The sequence below is a fragment of the Xiphophorus hellerii genome, chromosome 17, assembly GCF_003331165.1.
Source record: "Xiphophorus hellerii strain 12219 chromosome 17, Xiphophorus_hellerii-4.1, whole genome shotgun sequence".
NCBI classification, from domain to species: Eukaryota; Metazoa; Chordata; class Actinopteri; order Cyprinodontiformes; family Poeciliidae; genus Xiphophorus; species Xiphophorus hellerii.
The window spans coordinates 18,177,081-18,199,887 of NC_045688.1; the positions used below are offsets into that span (position 1 = coordinate 18,177,081).

The 22,807-nt window shown below is 39.6% G+C and overlaps 1 protein-coding gene across 1 annotated transcript in view; it reads right to left on the bottom strand.

Moving 5' to 3' along the window:
* The window catches only part of syn3 (synapsin III), a 107,956-nt gene that overhangs the window by 6,525 nt on the left and 78,624 nt on the right, over positions 1–22,807 (bottom strand). The window contains exons 7-13 of the mRNA XM_032589036.1: positions 15,207–15,269; positions 12,658–12,800; positions 11,016–11,090; positions 10,692–10,794; positions 1,845–1,976; positions 439–457; positions 210–366 (exon numbers count right to left, since the gene is read on the bottom strand). Coding sequence (XP_032444927.1) covers positions 210–366; positions 439–457; positions 1,845–1,976; positions 10,692–10,794; positions 11,016–11,090; positions 12,658–12,800; positions 15,207–15,269 — 692 coding nt within the window. The remainder of the gene's footprint in view (positions 1–209; positions 367–438; positions 458–1,844; positions 1,977–10,691; positions 10,795–11,015; positions 11,091–12,657; positions 12,801–15,206; positions 15,270–22,807) is intronic.

The window sequence follows — 22,807 nt, forward strand, 5'->3', positions numbered from 1 at the left end:
TGAGGAAAGTGCAATGGGGAAGAGCACCGACAACCCTTCATCTAGTTTGAGAAGAGAATCCTGCAAAGGACAGAAAGGGCAGCTGAGAAAGCGACTGAAGTATCCCCAAACCGTGTTTTTGTTGGTTTTATCCATTTTGGACTTTTTACATCATTGATTACAGACATGAAAAGATGACAAAAAGCCGGCGCTCTGCAGTTTGGACTTACTTGAGATGAGGGGACTGTTTCTGAGATCCAGGCCCAGAGGAGGCCGGGATGGGGCCGGGCTGGAAGGCCTGGCTGGGAGAGGTGGTGGCGGAGCGTGCTCTCTGAGGCGAGCCCTGGGCCGACTGCGACGGAGAGGCCGAAGCAGAGCGGTGTCCGCCTGGAAACACACGTTGTGTTTTACCTCAGTGTGTCGACCACAGGTCAGCGTTACACTGAGGATTGAACTCACCTCGCCTGGGCTGAGTGGTCTGAACATGGAGGGACACAGAGAGAGAGGGAGAACGGTTACGTTTTTGGAAAAGAAATTTTAAAACGATCCACTGAATCTTCTGGCGTTTGATGCATTGCTATATTAACAGTAGTTCATTAAAGGTCTAGTGAGTGAGATAGACTGACATCTAGTGTTTTGCATCCAAAACTGCAACAAACTGAGCACCTTTTAATCCAACTGCAACAAAAATTACACTCATAAAGAAATGTTTTAAATCCCCTAGTATTACAATATCGTTTATCATATACATTGGGAAAATATTGCTAAACTGTAATTTATTATTTTTGCAAAGACCGAAGACAGATGGTTGAGATTGTTGCTTTTAATGTTCAAAATGTTTTTTCGTATCATCAATAAATGCTGCCCTTGTTATTCAAAGTATGATTGAATACAAACACTGTGAGCTGTTAAGTTGAACGGTTGCACTGTTTAATATTACTAGTTATAAAGTAACATTGAATAATGTTACTTTTTATTTTTTGGTGCTATTTTTATGTTTGCAATGCTGAATGCAGACAGTTTGTGATTATTTCTTTTTTTTTTATCATCACTTATATAATGATCACAATGAAGAGTTAAAAATATTTTGCTATTTCACCCAATACTGATAAATATTCCAGATGGTTTTTACATCAATCCTTCCACTTCAACAGTCTGTGGGGATTCTTAATTATGTAGAAAATAAGCTCAGAACCTTCTCACATTCATTTCAATTTATTGATTACCTGGAATTCCAGGTGTTAGAAATATAACACAATTTAATTACCTTTTTTTTTTTTTTTTTTTACAAAGGTTGCATAAACCGTCATCTAAAAAAATTTGTATGTTTCTTGTACAACAAACATCCATAAACAGAATTGAAAATGTTGCGTATTTTGGCTAAACATTCAACAGTTTTCAATTAAAATTTGATTAAGTAATTACAGTACCTGCAATAAACTTGATTCAAAATTTGGATCGAGTCTCACCACTAGCAGAAAATCAAAATCACAATTATTGTAGGTCAATATAACTTGACTTTATGATTCCTTCAGAGAAACACACATGTATTGCACCAACAACTGAACATGTCAGCAAAGTTCTGTTTTATTCCATTTTGACTTCTTGGCACTAAAACCCATCAGTATTGAAATGAGTTTTATGATCTGAAACATTTCACTTTAACAAAAAAAAAAAAATTATACTACCAATTAAAAGTCAAAACTATCAGGGCTACTTTTTTTTAACAGGCTAATCACCACTATGCCCATATAGTGGTGATTACATCCATTACTGCTTCATTAGTGAGCATTACAACCTTTAATGTCGCATTTAAAATAAAAACTTTTATCAGCACGAGCCGTTCTAACAGCTGCAGTTTGTACCTTCACAGCAGAAGTCTGAGGTGTAACAACTCCCAGCAGCACCTGCGCCATCTTGTTGATGACCAGCTCTGTAATGAGCTGTTTGTCCTCCTCCACGTGCTCACCAATCAGAGGCATGGAGCTGTCCATCACCTGCAGACAGGAAATGTTAACAAAAAATATTAACCCGCCACTAGATGGCTCTGTTGTATCACTTTGATAACTCAGAAAGTTCAGTGACAGTGAATAAAGGCCAACACAATAAAGATGAGTCCGTTTTTCAGGTCACTCTGCCGTTGAGGTCAGAGGATATGAGCTTTACAACCCTCTGCAGACCTCAAGTCCAATTAAGAGCCAGATGGGATTGACTCCTCTGGATGTTCCCAGGCACTGCTCACCAGAAAGGCCCTCAACGTGGATATCTCCCAGTATGTCCTCCGAACTGGGACAACCACTTTGGTTTCCTACAGTAGTTTTTATTCGGATATAAACTGGGGCTACCAAGCATAATTTCATGGGGTTTTTTTTAGCCTTTCATTTTGCTCTAATAATGACTTTCACGGACTGAAGCCCAGATTTATATGCCTCTGTCATTTAGGTAAACTTTAAACGAGCTTACAATTCACAAACCTAAAATAGGTTACTATTGCTTTACAGCGTAAACATTCAAGTCAACAAAATTCCAAAGCCCTCAGGTCATAGTGCCAATGTACGGACTGTAGGGGGCCTGGAGACCCGATGACTTCCTCTCTAAAGACCATAACAAGCACCAGCGGGAAATGGCGACTGCTGGTTCTGCTGGCACCGCGGCCGGCTGCGATGCGGATTCCCGCCGTGGCGGTCGCACCGCGCCCCGGCCGCAGGCTGTAAACATGGCTCCGGGCATGGATGCGTGTGCCGGTCCTCTGGCTCACGGTGTTTACCCAGCACAGGCCAGTCATGTGTTACAGCCCCGCTAGGCAACTCCTTACTGTGGCTTTTATTGCGCTTTTGGATAAATACTGTCTCAAGAGGGGTCCTGTACTGTTCTAAACATCGACAGGGTTGTTGTTTGTTCAAGTGCTACGTGACCTTTACTAGCATAAAAATAGAAATGAAAAAAAGAAGAAAAAAACAGTTAAGGGATGTATAAATTGTTACGGAAGTAGAATGCTATACCTATCTTTGCTAAGATTTTGCTTGTGCCTCGGTTCAGACCACAAACATTTATATGGAACCTTTAAAAGCTTAAAGTAGCAACATTAATTTGAGCTATTATCTGTTAAGACTATAAAGGAAAGCATTAAAAAGCCTGTAGACATATTCAATAAATTTGAAAGTGCTTTCTGATGAGTCTCCTTTGTCAGACTGAACGTTCCTTCCAAACCAACAAATGGTATATTTTTTTACATATTAGTTGAAACTGTCGCTATGTTGTAACAGTATATAAGACAGACATTCTGTGAAAAAAACTGAGCCACTCTGCCTTCTCCTAGTACAAAAAAACCAAACAATCATAGCTAGGAGGAGGGCCTTAGCATTGTCAAACCTCCCCCTTTGCTCTCTGGTACCCTGCAGCTAGCAGAACATGTGAATGCTATCCTAGTTAGCATGGCCACCAACAACAGCAGTTAAGCAGTTTTACTGGAATGACACGTTGTTTCTGTGCCATTAGGACATTTAGCATGATTGATTGACAGCGCTAAGACCCTCCTCCTGGCTCTGATTGGTTGTTTTTGGTTGAGTATGGTGCATTTCTTCAGAGGGTAACTCACGGAGGAGATCAACGTTTTCACAGATTATCTGTGCCAAATTACAGTCACGACATGGTGACAGTTTTAACAAATATATAAAAAAACCATTCTTAATAAAAGTTACATATTCCAGCTTTAAGCAGGTATTAAACAAACTTCATTAAACCCATATTTCTATTTTTTTTAATATGACGTGATCTTAAATCTCTGTTTTTATTAATAATAATATAAATATAATTCTATTAATTCATTTCTATAAGCAGAAAATCGTAATTACACATGCATCTACATGAAAACTTAAGGTGGATATCAATATCTGATATTGTCAATAATCAATATTTACTGATATTTTATATATATGTGTATATATATATCTTCTAGGGCTGGGAATTTAATGCATTAATTTTGATTAATTAATTACGTAGATTTTAATGCATAATGCAGTGAATTTGATGCACAAACAGCATCCATTAACAGCAGTGAAGCAAAGCAAAGCTGCTTCTCTTGGTTTTGTTGCCTCAAAAAACATTTTGATGGGACACTGAGTTGGATAAGCCTAAAATACCTCTAAAAAAACGTAACTGTTTTTCTTTTTAATTTCTCAAATAAGGTTCAAAATTTGGACGACTTTGTCAGGTAGCTGGAGTAGCAAGTGGCTAATGATAGATTGGCAGTACATGGGCTAAGTATGGAAAGATCTGATGGGAAAGTGGTTTTGGAGGGAAGAGACACAACCGAAGACATAAAAGAATCATGAATGCGGAAAAACAAAAACAAAATGTGGGAAACTGAAAGCACTGAAGCACAAATTAGTGTAATTCTTTCCCTGTTTGTGTCCATTTTCTTGGCAAACCTCTGGTGGTGAGGAGGGGTGTGGCACTGTGTTCTGGTCAGTTAAGTCATCGCCGCACAGGACTGAGCAGAGGCCTGGCAAACTGTCCCCAGGCTCCACTTCAAACAGTGTGTGGTGGCAAGTGGAGCCGGGATCCACCCTGCTGATTTATTAGGATCCAGAGTCATCCAGCAGAAAGCCGGGGCCGCTGCTGGAACACAGAGGTGTTGTTCTAGGCTTTCACAAAGCAGGAGAAGTCCGTCTGTCTGGACAATGCATTCTGTCCCATGGGAAAGTTCCTGGACACTTTTATTTTGGAACTTCATCAACCACAATTGATGAGAATTCTCTTGGCGTTGTAGTGGCATCCGCTTTTGACACTTTAATCCTCAAAGCGTTTTCACACCCCTTTTGAAATGAAAGTTTGCTTTTCACTTAAAAGAGTAAGACGTACAACAAGCTGCAGTGAGCTGGCTGCGTTGATGTGCACACCTTTAAACCAACACTTTGTTGAATCACAAGATTGTCCTGATGGTCTCATTTCTGTCCCTTTGACAGAGAAGTTCCAAAAATTTAAATGAGAAGGAGAAGGGTACAAAAAACCCAGACCTATACAGAATATACACTGTGAACATTTATGTATTTGTGGTATTAGTAAGCATAACCGCCTGTGCACAGCTAAAATGTGCAAATACTCAAAACCTATGAACTGTCTTCTTTTAATAGTTCAAACGTCAAATATACTTTATATGCATTAATAAACACATTGGAAATAGTTTTAGCCCTACCGCAGAAGCTAACATTCCCCGTCTTCATTAGCTCCGCTCTTCGGGGACCAGCCAATCAGCAACAAGGAAAATGAATGACACTCCTGGATTGGCTGCTTGTCAAAGCCCAGCCAAGCTAATATTTTTTTCAAATTTCACCACGTCAAGCTGGATTTTATTTTCAAATAATTTAGATGGAGTCATTTATCCATAAAATATAAAACTAAATATCATGTACCGCAAATAAACAGTGGTCCATTGTCTCATCATCAATACCTGGAGAAATGATGAGACAACCATATTTTTACTGAACCTTGATGTTTCTCCAGAATGGACAAAAAGACAACACAGGAGCCAGTCAGGGAGGCCAGTGAGGCCAAAAGCTTGACTGTTAGCATTTGAACAAAAACAATGCTTGGCAGCACAAAACAAACAGTTTTACACCCATGTTCTCTTTTTAGTAGAGCTGTGGAAAAATTGAGTAAGATTGTGCATATCTTTTGCGAGTCCTGGCATTACTGCAACATTTAAACATGTATCCACATTAGTCCTCAAAGTATCAGAATGTAGCCGAGCCATCACTTGGACTATTTTTGGAACATCACAAAGTTCTCATCTGGACACTGCTTAAAGTTTTGACATCGCGTCGTTCCACTTATTCACACGGCTGTCCTGCGAGGCACTAAACTCAAGATTTTGTGACACGTCTTCACAAGATGATTAGCAGAAATAAAAACGTGTCATCAGAAAATGTCACATTAAAAGTAGATCACTTTCGATTCAACAAAAAAAAACTATTTAAGTGTTATATGATCCAAGTTGCTCCGTTTTTGTTACATAGATGTAACGGCTAGATAAAGAGAGCAGCTGCACTTGTAAACATGGTTGTTCTGGTACTAAAGAATAATGGACTGGAGTCCTGGTCGCCAGTTGGGCCATAAGCGCCATCTATAGGGCCACAAAGAAACATTACATTTTACACCTGTGAACCACAAGGGGAGAGGGATGGCGAAGATTAGCAAACGAAGACACTGAAATACCGAGTGTGTACGAGACACTCAGTAGCAATGCTTCTTTAGGGAACTTGGTGGCGGTAATGCATGAGCCAGTCGTTTAACAATCTCCACCAAGTGGATGAAGATTTTCAGCCAGCTGCTCGCCTGTGAAAAAGCTTATGGAGAAGTTTTTAAAACAAAGAAGCATGACGAAGCTGGTTCCAACCGGCCAAAAAAGGAAGAGTTTGTACAAGCTCAGTCCCGACTTTATGGAGTACGACGTTATAAACGCAGTCCGAGCAAAGAGAACAGTGTGTCAGCTGTGGACTGTTCAACCAAGCATGAAACCTTCAAAACCAGGGACGGCCAGCAGAGTGGCTTCAGTAAGCAAGTCAGAAACCAACATGCAGATTGTGCAGAGGACGGAGCTTCTTAAGACCCTCTGACCTGACAGGAAGTTCTCACCACAACGCCTCTGGTGATAGCATGGCTTGCTAACCCTGAGGACCTGCTTTTGTCCTTAAAGGAAGTGTCATGATCTAAAGGTGTTGGAACTTTAGTTTCATTTGTGGTTCTGGTTTGTGATCACTTCTTTATTGTTAGAGCTTCCATTGTAGTTCATTCCTGGCATTCGCTTAGACTGCGTCTTTGCACGTTGTACTTATTTACTTAATGTTCGTTTCAGGTTCTGAATTTAAGTATTCTTTTTATTTCTCATCTTTCCCTCAGTCTGCCATCTCTTTCTCCTTCCCAGCTGTTTCTCGTTTTCACCTGTACCTTGCCCTTTCTCCAGCTGCATCTACTCACCTGTGATTAGCTCCTCTGGTTCTCCTGTGATTCTCCGCTCCGTCCTCAGTGTTTATAAATCTTCCTTTCTGCACAGTTACATACGTGTTCCTACGTCTCTTGCCGTTTCCCTGCCAGCTTTCCGATCTTTCTTCCTCATCAGTGTCTTCCCACAGTCCTTTTGTTTATTTTTCAAATTTAAAACTCTTTGCTTTCTACATCTTCCTGTACTTGGGTCCTATCTTCTGCACACCATGACAGGAAGGCCGTAAAATCTGAAGATTTTTGTTGAGAAGCCGGAAGAAACATCTGAAGGATTTTGAAGTGTTTCTCAAAGAGACGACTAAAAATAGTAAAACACAATTGAAATGAACCAGAAGTCCTAAGCATCACCATTCAAGTTGACGCATTAATAATACTTTTTATCTTAATACTTCCACTATCAGTTTCCACCATAAATGAGATGGAGTGCTACTCGTCTTTAAGATAAACCTGATAAACTACAATTTACTGTTTACTGAGATACATTCCTTTTAAACAAGTATTTCTGCAGAGAACTATGTGAAAGCACATGACTGTTTCTGTTCAGGTTTTACATTAGATTTAACTTTGCAGGTCTGGAAGTAAAGATCAGAGTCTGAACAAGAGGAGCAAGAAACCAGATTAAAGCAGTCAAGAAGAATTCAGACTAACGTCACTGTTATTTAAACTGTATTAAATTACTCTGACATTGCATCTTTGTGTGCAACTCTAACATCATTTAGCATTACATCATTCTCATATATGACGTTTTAATTCATGTCACATGGCTGATGTATTAAATAAACCCACTTCGGACTGCGTGGAGCGGCGGCTGCTCATGCTGAGCCAAGTCACGTCTCCCCATCAGGAGGTGCCACAAAGTTGCAGTTCGCAGCAGATTTAATCAGCAGCAGTAAGGAGTTAACCGAGAGCTTCTGAGCGGCTCATTACTTTTTTACGAGAGAGAAGTCGCACCGCCGTTGTCTTGAACTAAAAACAGAATCCAAGGCCGATGCGCCGACATCTCTTCTGCGGTTTGCTACATTGCATCATGGGACGTCCAGATGGGGACGGACAGGGTAGAGCTGCTACTTCGCTGCGTAACCGCTTTCTCCGTCCAAATCTCTGAGGCAACGCTTCTCCAGGGAGCTGAAGGGTATTCGCCGAGACAGTCGGAGTGCTTTCTGCACGGCTGACCTCACCCAGCGGGAGACAGAGAGCAGGGTGACGTCCTGCTCTCGGGCTAAATACGGGCGAGTCAGACTTCAAGGCAGAGCAGCTTGTTCTAGAAACCGATCCACACCGTCCGGCTGCTCGTCTCTAGCCGCGTTTCCGTTACAAATGTGAACAAATCTTTGACGATGTTATGCTAATGTAAAAAAAAAAAAACAAAACAAAACCGCAGCTTCACAATTGCTGTGTCAGTTAGATAAGAAATTATATTAAAATCACATGTGAATAAGTTTGTCCATGCAATAAGTCATTAATATTGTGTTATATTAGATTGATAACGCTATCATGGCACTAGCCATCAGAGGAGACATCAGCGTCTTATTCAGGCAAGCCCAGCCTACTTGGCAGTGGCTACGTATGCGGCGTTTTAGGGAAATTGTAGTCAGCCATTTTACAGAAGAGTTATGGCTTCACCATGTTGGAATGACTCACAACTTTTTCTGAACTGTAGCAACCAAGCAAATGAGCTGGCTAGCACAGCTTGCTAACAACTGATGCCGTCATCCAGAACATGTCACTGTGCTTTATTATCTTGAGCTGAGCTGTTAGGATGTCATGATAGTCATGAGACTGCCACAGGAACAGTCTTCAGTCAGAGGCCTTTTCAGATTCGTTGCGAGACTGACTGCTACTGGAGATCCTTCCTGCCCCCATCATCTTCATCGCCATCCACGACTCTTTGAAGATACTTCGATGACATGAGTTACCACAACATTTTATTTCCCTGTTTGATGAATATGAATGAAGTACTTTTGAATAGAATTGACTCAAAATTTGCTTCTACAAAGTGCTACTGTAAGGGTGCGCACACTTCTACATCCTGTACAAAAAGTATTAGAGTCATTTATCTGGGAGTTTTGTTTCATTACATAAAGCTGACATTTTTCACAGGGGCATTTAAGAACCACTGTAAACACATGGGGGAAAAAAATGTCAGAACTTCTAATTGGAATAAATAGTTAGATTTTGTTTTATGTGTTAAATGTCACTGACACATGGCTGCGGCGGCAGCCTTCCTGCAGGAGGAACCCCCCCCCAAACATCCAGCGGCTTCAGGGCCGCTCTGCTAGCCTCCGAGTCAAAACTGAAACTCCAGCAGAGTGGTAAACACACAGCGGCGTGACACAACCGCTCACTTCTGATGTTGCTTTCATTGTGCTGACTGTGTTTGGTCTACAGACTAATTATTCTTTCAAGGCTCTCTTGATCATGTGCCACCAAGTTTGGCTACACCCATGTCTGCTGTTTGTCACCACGGCCCTCAGATTGTGATCTTCCTACTTGTTGGTATAATCAGGAGAAGAAAAACAAAACGACAAAAAAAAAAAACAAGACAAAGTCCAAGCTGATGTTTCCAGCCTGCATTCAGAGCTGTGAAAAGGTATTTGAGCCCCTGAAAGGATTTCTTTTCTGTTTTTCTGTTACACACGTTTGAGATCATCACACAAATATGAACATCAAGCTAAGATGACATGAGCAAAATACCAAAAACACTTTTTAAATGAGGATTTAATTTAGTGAGGGAAATCACGTATCTAAGCCTGTGATGGTACTGGTAGAGAAGAAAAAATTAATTATGAGAAGAACGTTACACCAGAATAAAGCCTAATATTAACAGAATAAAGTCAATTAAAATAAAATGACAAAATAAAGTCACAATAATACAAGAATAAATGATAATATTAGGAGAAAAAGTTGTAAGAATGAGACGAAAATTATATAATATAGTGAGAAAAAAGTCGTTTTGGAATTAAGTCATAGTATTAAAAAATTTGAGAATAAAGTTTTTATAATACAAGAATAAACTCAATATTACGAGAAAAAAGTTGAAATTTTACGAGATTAAGTCAAAAAAAAAAAAGAGGGTAGAATCATGATATTACCAGAATAAGATCGTATGTTAAAAGAATTAAGTAGTAATTTTATGAGTATTCCAAAGTGAATTAAAAAAAAAAAATTTCAAATAAAAATGAGTAATCTTGAGCCCCGTTTGAAGTTAAACTCTGGTATCTATTTCACAAATAAGTAAATACTTCATATTTTAACACATCAGCATCAAATTATTATCAGTAGCAGTTCAAGCGCCTGAGAAGTGCTAAGAAGAAAAAAACCCTGAACTAGACGAAGTAGTTACCTCAAATCTTAAATCTTATTTGCTCTCACAGCAACTTTCTGTTGGTCATTTTATAACTTTGTTCTGGGAAAGTTGAATCTTTATTATTATTATTATCTTTATTGTACGTTAGTCGGAATTGCATTCCAGGTTTTAGATGTTCGAGGGAAAACTTTAGACGTAGACGTCTGGTTTGATTAAAAAAAAACAAACAAACAAACCAAAAAAACCCAGAAGAAATCCATAACTGGCCAATTAGTTTTTCACAGCACTGTGAGTAAAAGACCTGCGTAAAACGGCTCCCGCTGTTGCATAACGCAGCAGCTTTCAGCCGCCTTTTGCGTCAAATCCTTTTCCTGCGTGTTGTTTTTCGGGAACGCACACTGACCTCGATAATGTAGTCGTTGCCATCTTTTCCGTGGACAGCCTTCACGGCGCAGATGTCGAGGCCACCAAACATCTCAGCACAGGAGTCCACCCACATGCGATATCTGGACGAGTCACACAAAACCCCCCAAAAAAACAAAAACAAAAGACAATTCAACAACCAGCAATGATTGGAGGATCGGAAAGTACACCCAGTCATAAAACAGCACGTCTGTCAGAACCTCTCGGATTTCTGCTCAGAAACTGACGGCAGTTCTGAAATATCCAAGAAACACGTTTGTCTGTGACGGTGGACATTCTCGTGGGAAACTTCGGGGCGGCTGACCTGTCCGTCATTGCGATCTGCTCCAACATGGCAGAACCCGTGTTGGCCTTCCAGTTGCCAGAAATCGAGGTCCTCCTAAAAAAAATGAAAGAGAAAAGAAAAGAAAAAGCACTTAAACAGCTAACCTCATGAGACAGCTATCACACGTTCATCAGTGACGGTGACTGCAGTCCACACCTACGATGTTGTTTGCGTCAGGAGCCAGTTACGGGTCCCTGCTTTTATTGGTGAGACTGGAGGAAACGGGGGGATCAGATAAGTTCTATCATTTTCCTCTGGTTTTTCTTTCTTTTTTTTACTGGTAATTATCGAGATACGCAGACATGAAAATTAGAAGGGTGTTCACTGGAGCTTTTTGCTGCTTCACGCTCGACTAACTTTGCAGAGTTCTGTTGCTTCCAAATGGGTGTGAGTTAAATACTACTGGAAAATGAAGTTAGCTACTGGCTTGTTCTGACATCAATAGCAAGGACACCTGCAAGGTTACGGGCTAAAGCCAGATGGATTTGAGAGGCGTCTTAGCACAGGGAGCAGATTTCAGGGTCAGTTCATGGACTTTGTTTTTTCTTATTGGTCATGTTTTACCAACACAATCTCCTAGAAATGTATGTGAAGGATCAACACAAAGTAATGAATTTCTTTTTTGTACAACAGTTTTTTGTTTGTGTTTTTTTTTTTTAAGTCTTGGCAGTACGACAAAATGAAAACAAAGACAACAACAAAGAAATTAGAATAATAAAATAAAAAGGAGTCAGGGTAATTATCTAAATAACTGGCTACTCTTCACTGATTACCGTTTACACTTTAGGATGGTTCTGCCTGTCTATAAAGGCACGGGACTTTATAGACTTAGAGGCGGAGTGAGCATTGGGATCAATCTTAGGCTGAGTGAGAAGGTCCATAAACGGCTGCCAGATAGTACAGAACTTATCAGCGGAGAGCATGATGTCATACTGCAATTTCTCCAAATGGAGTATCTCAGTAATTTCAGTTACCCACATTTTAAACTGAGGAACTTTGTCAGTTTTCCACAATTTTAATATGACTTTCTTGGCTATTACAATTCCACCCACCACAGTTGTTTGCACAAAGATGCTGCGGTTCCTAAGTGAAAGAGAACATCCACATGAAGATGCTGTGACCTAACTCCTTTGTAGCTCTGACTTCACGTTTGGGACATTGTCTCCTCCAACCAGACTCAAATCTTTTGCAGTCTTCATGGGTTTCCTTATATTTAAATCTGTCCATCTTCCCATTACCTTTGACCAGGTTCCTCAGGCCTGTTGAAGACGACACGGCCATGTTCCATCGTGGAGATGGTGTGTTTGAGTTTTCCCCCAAAAGAATGGCAACGTTTTTGTTGGGCCATATAAAATCCTTATAAAGCACATTAAAAATAGTAAGATAAAGATATCTGACAAAGGGGAATGAATATTTCTTTCAAGGCATTCAGTAACATCTTGAGTCTTAAAAAACTTAAGAAGAAGGCATTCTGCCCAGGAATTGCACTTGAATTAAATCGTAAAAATACTGTGCAACCATCAGCTCTATGCGTCTGGTAATGTTCATGTATTCCATGCATCTGTTATCTCTAAACTCTATCAGACTTTGTATCAAACCAAACGTAAGGTAAACCTCGTACATGTAAGCCTTGTAGTTGCTGCCGATCTTCTGGATGCGGATGTCGTATTTGGACTGGACGAAGGGCTCGGTGGTGGCGTAGGTCCCGGCCAGGGCCACCACGCTGGTGATGTCCTGGAAGTCCTGCTGGTTCTCCACTTTAATCTGCAGGAGAGACGCCGCTCATTAGCGAGGAGCTAATCACAAAGCAAGGCGCCGCTGCCAGAGCCGGCAGCGGCTGCTACCGAATCCCGCAGGAATCTAACACTTGTACACAGGCCGAGTAATGAAGGGCCCCTGGATGGAAACGAGGCCAGGGGCGGCTTTGAACTACGTCACTATGGAGTTATTAGGCTGTGGACTGTAAACACAGACTGGAGGGAAATGATCAACACTCAACATGTCTGCAACACGACATTCATTTTTCACAGCATACGTTTGCCTGGTAACTGCCCTCTAAACCATTTGTTTTCTGTTCAAATTCATGCCACCGCATCTCTATTGAATGTGGGTCTGCACTTTGTTTAGGCCATCTTACAACCTTTTTTTTTCAGTTTATTTGCTTCGTTCACAGGTGGCCTTGTCCTGTCGATATCTTAGATATGTCTGAGCTTAAGCTACTACTACATCTACAGTTGTTTGTTGGAGTCGTGTCACATCAGTTCCTAAATGCCTGTTTGCAGGAGCATCGATTATTGGTCTATAATGTGGTAAATGGGGTAAAATGAATCGTATTGAGTTGTTTGTCTAGTTTGAACCATGCAGACTCCTAAGGTTGTCACAGATCTTCTCACTGATTGTTCCCAGATCTGGACCTAAACAGGCAGCATTTAGCTTCTGTAGTAACCAGATCTATCTCGAGTAATTTGTTATTTAGAATATGTGAAGGAGGATCATTTTAAAACGGCATTTTATATTTACTCTAGCTTTGTTTACGTGCTACAAAAGGACGCCGAGCATTGGCAGGCGTTGGGGACCAGAACCGCCCGGGAATACGTCAAATCTAAAAATATTGATGATACTGCCGACAGTAGAACCACCTATTTGCTTAATTTGGTAAATTTCCTTAATAATATTAAACAATTAAATGCGGAAAGTGCTGCCTAGTTAAAAACAAATGGCGGCGCCTGTAGCTGAGGTTGATGACACAGCTCATAAAAACACTGTTGGGGAGAAAAATATTAACAACAGACCACGTGTTTGGGCAAGTGTCCTTCATCAAGGTCATGAAAGCCGAAACAAGTTGATCTGTTGCTATGACACTCCCTGTTTGTTTGTTTTTTTCTCCTCCTTTTATTAGATTTAAATGTTGCACTAAATGAGGAAGGAAAGAGCATCTACATGAAAAACTGTATGATTCTGGAGGTTCTCGGTGGTTTCTAAGGCTGTTCAAAGACAAAGTCCAAAAAGCACCAGTAAAGTCATATGAATTTTCTGGGTGGATCAAAGAGCCCCTGTTAGCAATGACGCAATAGAAGCAACACTAGGATAATAAATAGGGGGGAAACTGAACACGACAGAATGTTCCCAAAACTGTAAAAAAAAAAAAAAGGTTTCAAAAGCAGGGCGGGCCATTAATTCCACTTAACAGTGTTGTTACCGTCATAAGATGAAAATACTTGTTAAAACCAACAGCTGAAGCAGCTAATAAGTCATTTGGTTTCACAAATTAGCTTGAGACACAGAGGAGCAAATTACTGACAATGACACAACCATGACTTAGCTGCACACCCTCTGAACTCTTTAGAATCGGACGGGTAGAACAAATGACTTCATGGAGGCTCTTGAGCTTTCTGGAATATTATAAATCCTGACAGGAATCCACCAGACAGATGAAAGTGGAATCTCCCCGTCAGAATGAAATAAATAATCTATCTGATAACTTTCCTTTTGTCAAAACTATTGTGTAACTCCATTACTTCTCACGAATAAATAACAATAATTATTTTTTTTTCCTGTCAGGAAAGACTTGTGTATTGTTCTTCGGGGCGTTATGTAACCAGCAGACATAACAGGGATTTTGTCACGGCAGTCACTTCAGTCAGTCAAACTGTGAAAGATGAGAACAAGTGTTTGTTTAAAGTCCACTGAGAGGCTGAGTCGGCCTGCACCACATCCGTCTGATTTCTGTTTCCTGTCGGAACCAAAGACTCGCCGAGTCGTCTGCAAAAAGACGTCGGCTTTACCTGAGAGCGATAGAAACAAACCGGCGAGTTTGTCTGGAAATTCTCTGGCTCCCTTCAGTAACTCCCAGACAAGAAGAGCTAAAAATACCCAATATTTATTTAGATAGCGTCTTAATTTGAACACATGGTGTCCTTTCAGAGGCATGCTGCATATATGTGAGAAATAATGTTTTAGTTCCAACTCAATAGGGGTCTGACACATATTGAACGTTCTGACTCTTTAAAACGTTTTTCTGTTGTAACTGGAGATAATTACAGAGAAGAAGAGTTCCAAGCATGAAAGTAACAATAACCTCAATACATGATTCTAAAACGCTCAATTACAACAAAGATAAAAGCTCAAATGAACCCATATGAAAGTGTTTTAATGTTTTAAAGAGCTCACCTTTCCCATACCAGCATGGGCATGCCCCATCTTGACCACCACAGGGAACGAAGGGCTTGTGATCTGCAGACAGGATCATCATCACAAAATCATTAATAATAAGAGAGCAAAAGGGTTTTTTTTTCCTGGCTCTGCTTACTTTGACATCATTTGTTAACCCGCTTAAATTTGACATTTTGAACTAAAACAAAATTTTTTGCTAACATGTGCGCAATAGAGTCTAGTTGTCAACACAAGAGTCATTGAATTAGAAGTATTATTTAGCTTAATGAGTGTAAACAACATGTGAAACTAATTCAGGAACAGAAATGCATCGATTCCATTTCTTTTCGTATTAATTAGAAAAAATATTAGTAGCTAACGGCTAACTACAAAGCTAACAGTGAACATTGCAACAGTGATTGACGTTTCACTGAAATCCTACTGCTAAATGTTAATACAATAAAGTAGTTATTTCCAAGAAAACAACATAAAGCTTGACCAAAAGTATATTTTATCTTCTCCTTAGCTAACGGCTAATAACATCAGCCGTTGTTAGCTAAGCAGAACAACGGCTAACAACGTGGTGTTGTTAGGTGTTAGAATAAAAAAATAGTATGCCAATGTGAACACCTTTCCAATAGTACTGTAAATAAAATTAAACAGTTCCGTTGTGCGTTTTTCCACAGTAGATGAGATTATAGCAGAAATAGTGTTCACACTTTTACAATAAGTTAATGTAAGATTTTACAACAAAAAAAACTTCCACTGTATTTCTCAATATGAACACCTTTCTATTCTCACATACAGCTAGCAGAACAAATACTGAACATGGCGACATTTTTCTACATATACTGTATTTCTAACATGAAATTAAAACATTTCATGTTAACATTAAAAATTACCGAAGTTATTCACACGTTCAAAGAAATTGAACCAAGTTAGTCTCATAATACACTTGTGTGCCTGTATGATGGAACATTCTACAAATTTCCATAGATCAGTTGTCAAAATAAAAAGAAACGTCTGAATATGTGTTTACATTTTTACATTTCAAACAAGCACATTTTCATTGAAAAGACAGAAAAGATGGGATTACCTTTAGCGTAGATAACACATGTATGTAGTGGAGGATAAAAACACATGTACATAAGATACCAGAGTATCTATGTGTTTAAATATCAGTCGTTGGGGTGAAAATATGACACATCAAACTGGTTAACCCAGCCTTACTTTCAACATCTCTGTTTAGGCTACATTTTGACGGCACATATGGTCTAAACAGCAACCAATTTTTAATGTATATTTTCAGGCCATTTAAAGACATCGACTAGCCAAACAAAAACATGATGGATTTTTGTTGTGCCAAAAAAAAGGAGGGAACATAAATTCTGACTCAAAATCCTGGAAAGGGAGGTCAGTTAGTTGTCAGACAAGGGTTTAAGCAGGTTTATATATTAACTCAGACCTTTAAATATCCAGGAAGACAGACGTGTGGTAAACACCACACAGAGACACGATCAAAAGCAGAAACTTCTCCCGCTTGTTTGGGATTTGGATTGTCCAGAAACAGACTGGCTTTCAGGCCGTCCCATCAAACCGAGCGCTGACTGGCACTGGGAGGAGTTTGGGGAATGATAATGGTTAGTTCCATTCTGGTGTAAGGTTCTGGGAAGCTGGGTGGAAGGCCACATGTCACTGGGAAGCGTCTGGACAGTGCCAGGCAAACCACAAACATGCCATTTTTCATCATTTGTAGAGTTGAAGTAGACGAAGCATCTTCAAACCTCCATGTGGTTACAAGCCAAGCATTGCTCTAATAAGACTGGAAAATGGGAACCCCTCTAAAGAGGGAGCTTTTTATTTCCCCCCCCTTTAATACTCAGCTACACAACAGACTTTTAGGTAAATTTCCTCATCTAAAAATATGTGTGTACATAACTATTCAAAAGTATTGGGTTGTTACTATTGCAGACATTTAGAATGTAACTATTAGAAATTGTTACTTCTTGTAAATTCTCTAATGCTGCTGTATTTAAAAAAACCTGACACCTGGCTCGAAATACGGAGAAATGAAGGATCTTTCCTGGAATATCATCTCATCCTATGACTGTCGAGTCGCCTTTGAAGTGTTCCAGTTCTGAACAGTGCATCTGTGTTGGGATCAAGGGTGTGGATTTCAGTGTTATGCTCCGTCGGAAGTAGGTTTGAACTTTCACCAACTTCTCATTTTCTTTTGTCATATTGATAATGATAATTTATTTCAGACAGACATCTCACCAACAAACATAATAAAGAAGACTTTCATGTTTCTAAGTGTAAAATACAATACCTATCAAATTTACATATTTACATACTCAAATACATGTAAATACACCACTTATTCGGTGACTGTAAGTCTGAAAGGGAGTATGATGAAGTTTAACTTATATAATCATACCCCTTTTCCATTCATTAATTTATAGCATAAGTAGTCTTTCTATTTCTAGTATCCTTTCCAAAACAATAAAACAATAATAATAACTATAATACGTTTTCCTGAACCAAATGAAAGTAATACATACACCCATATGTATACAGTATACATACGCATCTACCTGCATATATACATAAATAATATTTGCCTATTTACACACCCACATATATTTACACACACATACACACGCCTGCACCCCATTGCATCCACAGTGCTGTAATTCTCAGCCAAATTCATCACCCTGTTCATCCTTATACTTTTGAATAGTGACCATTTTAAGTTTTTTCTTAAAATATCTCATGCTTGGACTTTGCTTCAGCTCTTTAGTGAGTTTATTCCAAATTTTCACTCCAGTGACAGAAATGCACATTCTTTTCATTGTTGTTCGAACATATAAAGTTCTGAAGTTGAGGTTTTCTCTATAATCATATCTCCCCACTCTATCAGTAAATAATTTTTGAATATTTCCTGGTAATAATTTGTTTCTTACTTTATACATAAACTGTGCAGTTTGAAACTCTACCAAATCTGGGAATTTCAGAAAATAAGAATCTATAAATAGATTGTTGGTATGACAATAAAATCAACTTTGTGAACTATTCTAATGGCTCTTTTCTGTAATGTGCATAATGGTTGAAGTGAAGTTTTGTAAGTGTTACCCCAAACTTCCACACAGTAACTTAAATATGGCAAAATAAGTGAATATTCACTGACCACCTGGGAAATAAACATCAATGTTCCATAAATGGTCGCAAGTGGTAAAAAAATAGACAATTTAATCCAAAAACAAGCCTTGCTGTGAGTTTAGGTTTCAGTTTTACGCATCCAGAATGCCAAGGTGAGTAAAGTGTTTACACAGTGTAAATAATCAGAGCACGTAATGCTGTCATTGAGTCATGGCTGCAAGGTTTGAGGCATAGTTGTGTTGATTCTGTAGCAGTGGGCCCAGTAGGTGTGTAAAAGCAGGACAATTGTGCTCCTGAAAATAATCCGTGGCCGTTGGCGTCGGCAATAGTCGTGTAAGCTACAGTATGAAATACATTGTTATCTTCTGGCTTCAAGACTTCCTGCTCCACTGAATGGAAGGGAAGATACGCAGCAGTTTGACAGCGGTAAGAATACATACCCCAAAGATGGCCGCAGGCCAAATGGACAGAGGAAACATAAGAACAGACATTCCAACAAGGAAGGAAGTATGCTATCATTTCATGCACACCCTTCCCTGTCAGTAGACTGGGCCACACATCGCAGGCCTGCTGCCAAGTTGTTTCAGGCCTTTGACTGACCGAGGTGATGGAGGGCGCGAGTACAGCTGATATTGACAAGCTGTGACCACACAGGCCTGAACGGCGAACTGTCGGCACACAGTGGCTGCACAGGTTTCCCTGTTGTCACTTTTGCCACCACATCAAGAAGAATTGTTGAAATTCCTGAGAATATGCAGAGTGGCGAGATGAAATATGAGGGGAGCTGATCGTCTCCACTTGAAGAACAAATTGTTATGTAGAAAAGCCAGCGTCCCGTCAGAGTGAAGTTGAGCTGCCTTCATAATGAGAAGAAACACGTCAAGGTGTGTTCTTTGAGTTGTACGCATTATTTTGAAGTAAGGGGAGAAGTTCTTCAGTTGATGTAGGGAAACAATAAAGATAACTTGTCAACAACGCCATTTCAAAAATAAAGAGACCTTCTCCACTTTAAACCAAACTTGTCCTTTTATTGTAAACCTTTTGATGAGAAAAGAAGATGGCGATGGGAAGCAGCCGTCAGCTGTAAGGACTGGCAGCCCTCTGTGTTTGTGGATTTTCTGTGAACATTTTAGGTAAAAGAAGGTACGTCAGGTAGGAGAAAAATTAACATCATTCAAAATAGGACATGACCATTCAGGCTGCTGCTTCCACAGACAGACTAGCTTGACTTGAACAAGTAGAAGACGTGGCTTAACTGGCAAAAACAACTTGGGAAAACAATCACAGTCCGTTAAATACTCCCATTCTGACGTCCGTCATGATGCCTCAATGTGATTAAGTGATGTGGTTGCAAAGGGTCAATAGACAAACAGGGAAGGATCTGTAGCCATCACAGCATCATTCTTTTATGGCGCTAAAGTCGCTATCTGCTCTGAAGCTTCCTGAATCGATGAAAAACTGAGATCGTTTTCTTACTGTTTCTAATAAACATGGAGTGTATTTTTCTAGCAACAAAAAAAGCATGAGATATCCATGAAAATGCTAGCTGATTGTTACCTGCCAGGAAATGGATAAAAAAAATGGGTGTGGTTGAAACACAACTTAAAAAAGGGACATTTAAACTAAAGTCAGGACTTTAACACGTTCACTTTGATTAGGTAATTACATCTATTTTAAAATTAAACATTTAAAAAAAAATGTTTATAAAAGCGACATCCGTAGTTAACAGTGATGGACGGCGTGCTCCTTCTACTGGCCCACTGGGGGTTTTATTTGCGTAAAAATGATCTGATAGGACACTGGGAAAGACTAAAAGCAGTTAGCCTATAACTGAAGCTATTCAAACCTAAAACAGCATTTAAGTTCTAAACATGTCGCAGCAGCACCGACGTCCCCAATGCTAATGTCAACGTCCACAGTCCACATTTCTAAAGAAAGTCCATGAATGATCATGAGTGCCTGAAACACTGGAAAGATGAATGGCTAGAATAACACCTTGCACCAATCTGATGGTTGACTGTAGTGTTTATATGAGATCTGTTTCTCACAGCTTTAAGATCAGCCTAAAGCACCGGGTCTACTGGAATTTACAACCTTTACAGGAGTAACGTGTGCGTCACATGACGCATGATACGGAGCCTGAGGTTCGACACATATCTGAGAAGAGCTCGGCAGAGGGGGATCTCTGTTGGCCTCGTGGAGAGAGTGTTTTGGGTGGACAGGGGAGGGTGAAGGAGGAGTCGCCCACTCTGTCTGGACACGTTCCTTCCAGTCATTCCCATCGTCATGGCAATGACGGCAGACACGTCGAGGTGAGACGACCACATCCTCTGTGTCTGATCAGACAGAACCATCAGACGGAGGCGGGCCCCGCCATATTGTTTTTGCTGACCACAAAAATATCTGTTTCAGGAATAAGTCAATATTTGACAGGGGAAATGCTTGCAGTCTTTGAAGGAACTTCAACCGGACATCACGAGTGTTTGTCATCATCTGTGGAGCTGCTGGGCATTTTCTATCGAGGCAGACACATTGTTGTCCTTGTCAGTCTTCCCTTCCTTTTACACTCATTGAAATGAAGCACTTCCCTTGACAGGTTCTTCCATTTAAGGCAATCTGCAGAAAGTCCCTTTGAGCAAAGAAGGACCAAGACATGGAAAACCTGCAAGTGCAACTCCACTAAAACAAACCAAAAATAAAATTCAATATCAATTGACCTCTTTATTGGAACAGGCTTTTAAACAGTTTTCCGAGCTCAAGTTTCAAGCCACCTAGCAGAGCTGTAAGAGAATATTCTGTGCCTCTGATGTGCATTATAACTCCATCCTCCGCCTCAGACATGAGGGAGTCGGTTTTATGGGAGCAGTCTTTATTTTTACAGAAATTGATACATATAACGAGACTGTTCAACAAAACAAGTTTCTGCTATTTCGAGAAAGTTGGCGCGCGGGGGCCTCTGCAGACCCTCAGATGCCACTGTCCTGCTTTCATCTGCGCCCCTCAGCATTTGATTCCGAGAAGGAAAATCTGTAAAAGGCATCCCGTGTGTCAAAAAGGCTAAAAAAGAGCTAATTATATGGTGGGTTACTTCACCAGTCTAGGTTTTCTTCTTAAACAAATTTCAGTAAATATGGCTGAGGATCATACGGAGTACTTCAGGGAAACCCATTCACCAACAACCCTCGGTTAGACTGGATTTGCATAGCTCCCTGTACGCAAGTCAAAACAAAGACTGATGCTCAGGCCGGGGTTGGTGGTGAATCATGGTGATGTGCAATATACTCTGCTAAGTTGTTTTCATTGCTAAAATTACAAAAGTACTCTAAGCTAAGACTAAAAGCATTAAAACCCTTCATGTTCATGTTTCATGTTTAAAACAGGGGTGTGAAAAGACAAAGACAAATCAAGATTTTTACCATTTTGGAGGAGAAACCAAACGACATCAAGTCATATTTGATAGATTTGAAGGTAAATGAAAAGTTTGTATGTTTTAATAACTCAGTACTTGAAGCGAAACTTTGTACTATTTTGTCCAAAAATCTAAATTTAGTTGATCATGATTGATGAAACAATAAAAAGGGTAAAACATCCAAGGGGTGAATACTTTATATATACATTGTATGCACATGTTGTTTGTTGCTGTGGTTTTTTTGGTTCTCATTTTTTCTCTCTTTCTGCAGGTGTAGAAGCAGACTGCTATCCTAGTAATCTCTTTATCCTTCTTCCTCTCCTCTATTCTCATCTCCCTCTCTCATTTTTAACTTTTGATCCATCTCTCCTCCAGTGCTTTTTCTCTTTTTCCCTTCTTCTTCCATCTCTGTGTCATTGCATTCGATATAAAATGAAGGCAATTTCCGATAGTTTTTTTTGGTAACACTTTATTTGACGGGTTGTGAATAAGACTGACGTCATAAACGTGACATAACACGTTTATGACGTAAACGTGTTCAAGACTTACTGTCATGAACATGAGTAAGTCTTCGTGAATATTTATGACTGTTGTCATAAAGTGTCATTTGGCAAATCATGACACTTTTAATACAAAGTTGACATTACTCAAAATGTTTTCGTCATGACAACTGGACATTAACCAAGAAATCATGATCTGACATAAATTTGTTATAAAAGTATTACTGATTAAACTTTAAAAATTATGATATTAAAGCTAAAGTTTAATCAAGTGGAGCATTTTTTTAAAAAGCCGTAATGCTTCTGTAACCTGTTGTTCTGTTGTGCTTCTCCTTGACACTCAGTTCTGAGTGTTGCACTGCCAGACATGAGATGTTTAAAAAACAGGAAAAAAAAAATATATATATACTATAATAGTATTATACTACAGACGCTCTTTTTAAACATTCGGTTTTTCCTTCTAAAACAATGCACAAATATTAATAAAAAGTTTACAGATCACACACTTATTTAAAAAAGGTTGTTTTGTGAAATAAATACTTGGTTTCAAC